Source organism: Antrostomus carolinensis, unplaced genomic scaffold (assembly GCF_000700745.2).
Source record: "Antrostomus carolinensis isolate BGI_N321 unplaced genomic scaffold, ASM70074v2 scaffold23472, whole genome shotgun sequence".
NCBI classification, from domain to species: Eukaryota; Metazoa; Chordata; class Aves; order Caprimulgiformes; family Caprimulgidae; genus Antrostomus; species Antrostomus carolinensis.
Window position 1 is genome coordinate 7,250 of NW_010297878.1, and position 8,145 is coordinate 15,394.

The 8,145-nt window shown below is 47.8% G+C and overlaps 1 protein-coding gene across 1 annotated transcript in view; it reads right to left on the bottom strand.

Annotated features, from left to right (window-relative positions):
• Positions 1 to 267: 267 nt before the first annotated feature.
• Positions 268 to 8,145, bottom strand: part of ASXL1 (ASXL transcriptional regulator 1) — a 14,261-nt gene continuing 6,383 nt past the window's right edge. The window contains exons 4-12 of the mRNA XM_010162275.2: positions 7,476 to 7,596; positions 7,304 to 7,401; positions 6,869 to 6,962; positions 6,439 to 6,591; positions 5,868 to 6,031; positions 5,678 to 5,774; positions 5,004 to 5,109; positions 3,916 to 4,531; positions 268 to 3,203 (exon numbers count right to left, since the gene is read on the bottom strand). Of these exons, the coding sequence (XP_010160577.2) occupies positions 279 to 3,203; positions 3,916 to 4,531; positions 5,004 to 5,109; positions 5,678 to 5,774; positions 5,868 to 6,031; positions 6,439 to 6,591; positions 6,869 to 6,962; positions 7,304 to 7,401; positions 7,476 to 7,596 (4,374 nt within the window). The 3' untranslated portion in view covers positions 268 to 278. The remainder of the gene's footprint in view (positions 3,204 to 3,915; positions 4,532 to 5,003; positions 5,110 to 5,677; positions 5,775 to 5,867; positions 6,032 to 6,438; positions 6,592 to 6,868; positions 6,963 to 7,303; positions 7,402 to 7,475; positions 7,597 to 8,145) is intronic.

Here is an 8,145-nt window from a genome sequence, read left to right on the forward strand (position 1 = left end):
GCACGTGTTCCAGAGCACGGGCGGTGTTTCCACAGTAGCACGAAGCAGGAGGATGGCTCCGGTGGGGCGCAGCCCGCCCAGACTGGAGTGGAACCGTGAGCAGGAAAGGGTTTCACACTGTCGAGTTCCGTGGGAAGGCGAGTCAACGTTCCTCACCAAAACAAACTGTAACAGCATTTCTACTATAAACAGAATAGTATTTTGTGTACAGGTCTTAGGATCAGTCATTATCAAAATACACACACTGAATATGCAATTTGTCCCATGGCCATAATTTATTATCTCACCACAAGGCACAATACACAGAGCTTAGAGGGTCCTATACAGTCATCGTGACAAAAGGCCCCGCAGCCTTTACACATGATCATGGCTTTAAGGCTGCACGAGCACTTGAACGAGATCTCGTCGACACTGCTGCTGTCAGCAAACATCTGCACGGAGAGGGAGGCGTTGTGGCTGGCAGCAAAGTTCGCTTTGTGGGTTAGCTGCATCATGCTTCCAGCCAGACTTCTGGGAAAAGCTGGAGTGTTGGATGAATAATTAAAGCTGGTGGAATTCAGCTGCAGCTTAGAAAGCTTCCCATAAAACGCTTGCTTGATATTGAGCTGGGAGGGTATGGACGAAGGCTCCAGAGGGTGACTCTGTCCTTTTCCTGGTTCCCTTGAAAACTTAAAGAATGGCAAGTCCACGACCAGTGGAACACTTTGCACGTGCTCCGTCAGCTCCACGGGGGTTTGGGCCGCATCCCTCCGGTTCTCCGCGTCACTCTTGGCCGGGCTGCCACATGCCAACAGATTCTCATTTTTAACTCCTGCCAGGGTGTCCACGTGCTGCTTTGAAGTCCAGCCTTCCCTCGCCGCTGGCGTTCCTTCTCCTAACGCACCGCTCTTGCTCAGAGGAATCTCTTTGCTAGGGGACAAGGTTCCCATGGCTGCAACTTGATCCAAAGCCCTGGAGTGATGCAGCCTAACACCGGGGTTGCAGGGAAAACCAGAACCAAAGAGTTTTTTGCCTTGAACTCCAACATAATTTTTATTGACCGATGCACCTCCCGTCTGATTTAGACCAAGAGAAGTTACAGGTGGAGATAAAAACCGAGGCTCCGCAGAGGCATTCAGCTTCTCTGGACTTTTGTTTGTGATGACACTTGACAGCGGGTTGTGCTGTGGCACCTGATGGACCGTGGACAACTCCTTTTGCTCCTCAAAGCTACAGGAAGAAAATGTTCTTTCCCGAAGGCCCATATCTTCAGGCTTCTGAGAGGCACTTGCCACATTTACTGGTTGGTCTCTGCAGCTTAAAGCTGAGCCAACTTTGGAATGTTTTTCTGGAACAGACTGATCCTCCACATCCTCTGCTCCAGGCAACACTGCCCCTGATCCACACTTCTCTTCCTGGGGATCTATGGAAGATCTCATTGAGTGGAAGTCATCACTCCTGCTCAGGGCACTCGTCTTTATTCCTACATCTGGAGAAGATTCTTTGCCAAAATAGCAACTGTTACCTCTCTCCATCTGCAGGGAGAGGCTTTCTGACTGCTTGTCCAGCAGCGGCTGCGCCATTTCCAGCTTGACATTGGCGTGAGATACTGGGAGAACTTCTTCCAGTGGAAGGTTCCCCTTAAGCAGCTCCATCACCAAAGGGCTGTTGGTTTCAACAGAGGACACGGGTCGAGCAGAACCCGTCGGCTGCTCGGGTGTCTGGGGCAACGGTGCATGTGGTGCCCACCTCTGAGATGGAGGTGGGGCGCTCATCGCTGTGACCGCAGGGAAGTCCACAACACAGGCCAGACTACCTGTTTCCACAGATGACTTTGATCCAATCCTATCACACATCTCAGTGCTGCTGTGACAGGAGGAGTCTTTTCCAGACACTTCCCTAGAGCTGACACTTCCAAAGCATCCATCCATCTCTGCATTCTCATCAGCTACATCAGCTTCAAAATCCGAAGCAGTCTCTGTTGTTTCACTGTGTGGACTCTGTACTTCACCATCTCCATTCCCATTGGACTCTCGAGTCTCTCTCACTGGTTGATGTGCATCTTCTGGTTCTGTTCTGGGGCAGTTCTCCCTCAGCTGCACAAGTTTTTCAGAGGTTTCCAGCCTGTTCTGAGAAATGAAGTCACTGTGTGAAGAGGGTTTCACCAGAGACTCTGTACTCTGTTCTTCACTCCTTGGTTTGCTGTCACCCCCTGTCTCTGCCTGCAGGTGGGAAATGTCGTACCGTGCAGGGACCGCGTTCTCCACTCCAGCAGTTTCTGTTTTGGAGTCACCACTATCAGCAACACATTTTTCCACAAACGTTTCAGATCCATTAAGTCTGACCCTAGATACCATTTCTGGCTCATGGCATTGTTTACCATCTGATGACAATTCTGGCAGAAGAGCAGGACAATTGGAGGAATTTTCCTTTCCATCAGAATAACCCAGCTGCACAGCGGGAGCACCAGCATCTCTGAGTTCTGACACAACCCTGTCTCCCGCAGGACCGATCCCAGCTCCCTGCACCTGAGAACACGACAGACCGTTCACGGGAGGAACCACACATTTCAGCTTTGTACTCTGCCTCTCCTGTGATGCAACACAAGATGGGGTTTCGGTCCTTGGGTCACAGGGGAGCTGCTCAGGGCTCTCCTCCTGCCTCTCAGAAGTTGCATTGTCTAAGGACGACCCAGTCAAAGCATCACAGAACTGCCTTCTAGGTGAACCACCACCAGGCTGAGCGGCCCCTGAGCCAGTGCCTGCAGAGCACTCCACAACACTTCCCTCGCTCTTTGAAGAGAGGAGGTCTTGTCTGGAAGAGAGGAAGGCGATCGTGTTGGCCTCCTGAGCAGCCACCTCTGGGTCAGTCTTGTCTCCGTTCAGATGGAGAGACGACAGTAATTGTGTTCGTTGTAGATCTGCCGAACGCTTTCCATGAGTTCTCCTTGATCTCCTGTGCTCTGGACGGCTGCTGGATTCTCCTCCACCACCTCCTTCGTCGGTGCTTCTCCCTCCACCTGGGCCACCCCCACCTCCAATGGCAGCTGTAGCAGCTTCTCGCTGGGCTCGGGCTTGCAGAGCACGGGCTTTAATGTCTGCGAGTGTTCTGGCCCCGGTCCTGCCCCGGCTGGAGGGCTCCGTGTTGGGGATGATCCTGGGGCATATCTGGTAAGCGGGCTGACCTTTAACCACCCAGGGTGGTTTAATACGTGAAAGTTGAATCTGAAACAAAGGGAAAAGCAATTAGTTCTAACATCAGACAGTGAAATGCATCTGTTCATCACAATTCTTACCATAAGAATTCAATAAAAGTTTAAAATTCTGATCTAAACCCAAATTTTGACAGAGAAGTAGCATCCTCCCCACAACCTCTGCTTATGTGCTCTGTCACGCGATAATAAAGCTCATTTAGTGTCAACACTGTTTTACCAGAGCCCGCTGACAAATATGAAATGATTTGCATTCAGATCTCCAGAAATCAACCCGGTCTCCTTCACGTCAGGATGACCACCCTAAGCTAACAACATAGACACCTCCAGTCAGAACAGGAAAAGTCAGGAGGAATATTAAGGTTCTGCCCAAAAGGGAAGGAACAGAGAAACCACACAGGATAAAGAACAGGATTTGAAGGCATCTCCTGCAACAAGTCAGCTGCTTTCAGGAAAAGTGATTTCTGTATCCACAGAAATGCAAACTAACAGAGTGAGTCAAGGTTACCCCATGCTCTCTGCAAAGACCTTGGAATGATTTTCCATTCTTTGCCTGTCTAAATAAGATAGTGAACAGTGGTAATCAGAGGTACTTAGCCAGCTCTGCCAATGAAACCCTGCCACTTCTCCTCTCAAGATGACAACACTTGACATTTTAATAACGTTTCGATGCTACTGAGCATGACAGCCCCGAGATACCAAGCAGCTCTAATTCTCTTTCCTACCCGGATGGGTGGGACTTTTGGCTCCTCTTTAGTAGGCTGTGGCTTTTCTGGGTGAACACTTTCAATTGTGTTACGAAAGGACTGACGATCTTCAAGCCGGGGCTTCTTTTCGGGGAAGGACGCGGAGGCAGCCTCCTCAAAGCATTTCCTCTTCTGGTCCTTGGACTCCCGAGCAGAGTTCTCCTGGGGCAAACTGGGAATTCTGTTTGCAGCTGCCAGTGATGGATCTTCTGATTTACTGTGCAATTTGGAAGTCTCTGGAGAGAGGTGCAATTCTGAACTCTCTGGCTTCAGTACTGCAGTCGAAGGGCTCGTCATATCATCTTTCTTCAGGTCTATCTCAGGCTTTGTCTCTTTAGGAAGAGAGGAATCTGGTCCCACAGAAGGAGCCTCTTTGGAAGCCTCCGTTTGCTCAGGTTCTCGCAATTTGTACAGGCTCCTCCTGGCTCGGCATCGCAGGTCGGCCCGGGAGCGTTTCTTGAAGTGCCCGTCTCTCTGCCGCGTAGAAGGACCACGCGGCAGTCTTGCTTCTCCTTTAACAGACAGTCCTGTCCTGTTCTCAGCATCCTCTTGCACTGAATTCTGCTCCTGGGATTCTTCCTGGGTCAAGCCCAACCTATGAGGCAAACATAAAAACTAGCTAAAAGCTAAAGCCCATCCTGATTTAAGCATTTCATCTTTTACTTGTAGCTGTACTATCACCACTATACAGAGTAACCTACAGGTGACAAACCAGACTCATCAAAACCTCATCAAGTCAGTCTGCAATGAGACAGCCTATACATTTGGCTATACATTACCACATTACTATCACAGGGGATGAGAAAAGTAAGAAAATACAAAGCTTTGTGATGGAAAACGAGTAATATTAACTTGTCCTTGAAACAAAACAGACGGGCTATAAAATTCTGCTGTGGCCCAGCCAATTCCACAAAGGATCTCCCTGGAGCAACAGTCTGAATGATTCACCCCACAACCTGTACTTTTCAAGTTTATGTTGCATCTCCTCAGGTGTCTCCAAGCAGAAACACACTCTGGCACCTGCACAAACACAAATACAACAGGATAGATGAGGTAAAAATTCTCACTTTTGCCCGTAGTAGTCCTCAAAGAACTTCTCCTTCCACTGCTCCACTCTCTTTTCCTTTTCCATCTCCTGGCGAATTCGAACTTGCATCTCATGGGTGAATTCACCTACGTGGAAGCAAGAGACTGAAATTCAGTTCCAAAAGCCCCTGATTCTACAAATGCAGCCTTTAGTGTTTAACAGTACAGCAGCTATACAGACGAGGGACAGACTTCTGTTATCGCCCTGCTCTCCGCTTTGCTATGGATCCACAGGCTGCCTGCAGCTCCTTAAGGGCAATGGTCACACAGCCTCAAGCAAGTAAAAAAAACATTAATGTTTTCATAGAATCACAGAATAATTTGGTTGGAAAAGACCATTACAATCATCTAGTCCAACTGTAACCCCAGCACTGCCAAGTTCACCACTAAACCAGACACAGGCCACCATTTAAGGAAAGGTAAGTCTGGCACTACTTTACCCCTCCACCACTTCGTTCAGAAGGTCCCACGGCACCAAATGAAAACACATCTTTGATTTTAAAGAAAAAAAGAAGAAGAAAAGTTGGGGGCAACATAGCCAGATACACTGCAAAGCTGGACTAAATTCCTGTTTGCTACCTGTGAAAGAAAAAACAAAACATCCCATGAAATTAGTACCTATTCTCCAGCCACCGAGGAAAGCAAACCCACTTACCATCAGCCAGTCGCTCCCTCCAGCTCTGCGCAGCGTGGGTGAAGAATTCATTATTCAGAGCACTGCCACTGAGACGCATCAGCCCGTCAGCCCCAACCTAACGGGACAAACCCAGGACAAACAGAAAACGTTTGCTCCAGCAAGAGGCAGCGCAGTGAACGGAAAACACCCACATGCTGCACCCTCATACCTGTCTGTCGACCTCTGGGAGGAGGTAAAGCAGCTGCTGCTGGAAGTGCGATGGGAGCGCGTTGAAGGTTCTGGAGTTGATCAGAGCTCGCAGGTTTGTATTGACAAGGATGGAACCGGGTGTTTCAAAGTCAATATCCTCACCCCGGTTTCGTTTCATTTGTCCTGTAGCATAAGAACAGGCAAATAAAATAAACGTTGTTGTACAAAAGTATTTCAGCATTATGGGCAAGAAATTCACGTCAAACTACTGCAGCAAAGGAGCAAGACAGATGAGAAAAGACTTGTATTCAAGAACGAAGAAAGACTCTCAGACACACTAATTAACAGACGTGCATCTGGAATTTTGCTAGGTCACATTTCTGTTGTTTCAGGTACGAGTCTCAATGCTGCTCTTTGGACTAGGCAAATAATTGTCTCACTAATGTTCAGGGAGGAAGGTCTGGCTTGCGAGCCTCATACCCCTTCTGAAGGGGGAGAACCTTGGTGTTCTTTTCTCAGCTATACAACAACTTCAACACTGCCTGCTTTTATGGCCAGTTATTCTTGTAACTTCATTCAGAAGCACCTACCAGCCGTGGGCTTTCGGATCCCCCTCAGAAGCTGCGGAGGGTCCCTGTTTATTTCTGTTCTACTACGCAAGGTGGCTTTGCACAGGGCCAAAGAGCTGCTGCTGCTGCTGGATGTGCTGCTGCTCTCCCCATCAGCATGCCTTCCTGAGAAGCCTAAAAGCAAAACAATGTCACAAAAATAGGCAAAAAAGAGCAGAAGCCCAACTTAACATAGAATAATTATCTGCTAATAAAAGACCCAGTTACAGGTTATTGCCCAGTAACCACTATTCTGATGGAGTAAAACATACACAACTCTATACAGTCACATGTATTTTCACCAAGTGTTAAAGAAATCCTTGGGCAAACTTACAGATAATGAGGGACTACTGATTAAAAGTTATCTATGCACTAGTCATTAGAAAACCACCACAACAAAAGCAATGCTCACCGGAGGCAGACTCCATGTGTGCCCCGTTTACTTTCAGTGGTGTTAAGACAACACGTGGCAGCATCACACCAGTCTTTTTCTTTTGTTTGGTTGTCTGCAGTCCAGAAAAAAAATCAAAAACAAAACAAAGGAACAAAGACATTATGGAGGGGTAAAATAATCTTCTAAGCAGCACTGCCTCGGTTAAAGACCTGCCTAGCTCCTAGGTAAATCTTCAGGTATCATTACACTTATGAATAGCAGAGAATTCAAAATCACCTTCCTGTACACGATCCCTCCCCATCCTGCAAACTCTCCACCGAAGGAGAGAGCCCCGTAACTCTCTCTGAGGTTCCTGTGCACAACCCATCCCTCTCATGCTCACCCAACCATCACACAGTAATGAAAGTCCCCTTGAGAGGCTTCACGCTGCCCACTAGTCCCACTTTCTCCCACCTGGGAGGCGGTTCTGCAGCTCTCCCTGGTCGTAGCGGGTCCCTTGCTCTGAGATTCAGTGGAACACGAGGCATTAGAGGAGGTTTCATCAAGAGACACTGAAAGAGATGGGCGCTCAGTCAGACACAGAAGTAGATCCTATAGTTTAAGATCAATGTCATTAGACACTTACCATCATTATCACCACTCACAGTGCTTGCTTCATTGGACTCGCAACTTTCTGCGTCTGCTGTATCCTCCAGCTCCTCCCCTTCTGGCACAGACAGATTCCGAGACCACTGCAAGGCATCCTTCTAAACGGGCAAACAGAACCGGGATGGCTACAGTCCTCCCTCCCAGCCACGGTGACTTAAACCAACAGGAACAGGCTGTTTAGTGGATATAGTTTTCATTTTTTTCATCTTCCCTATTTTAATCCTTGATACAGAAAGGTATTTTAAAGCATATTTGGGCTTAGAGTGGAACAAAAGTCATCTAAACTACCAGCACACTTCACAGACACCTCTTAGATGAGTAACTCAAACACATCCAAGATACACAAGGTTAATAATTTGTCACACTCTTCTTCATCTTCAGCTACAAGTTTTTCGGACCAATTTAATTTACTGGTTGGCTGTGTTCCCTCGTGGCTGGCAGGGAAGGAGTGAAAGGAACTGTTTTGATAAGCAGCCACCTGAGCTGGACACCAAGTACTGGAATAAGAGGATTTATCTTGCTTGTGGAATTCAAGAAATAATAGGGGTGGGTTTTTAAAGGAATTGATCATATAATTGATGATATATATGATGAATAGAGCCGAAAGGTACAAGCTCTAACGAAATAATGAATTCCAGACACTCTTT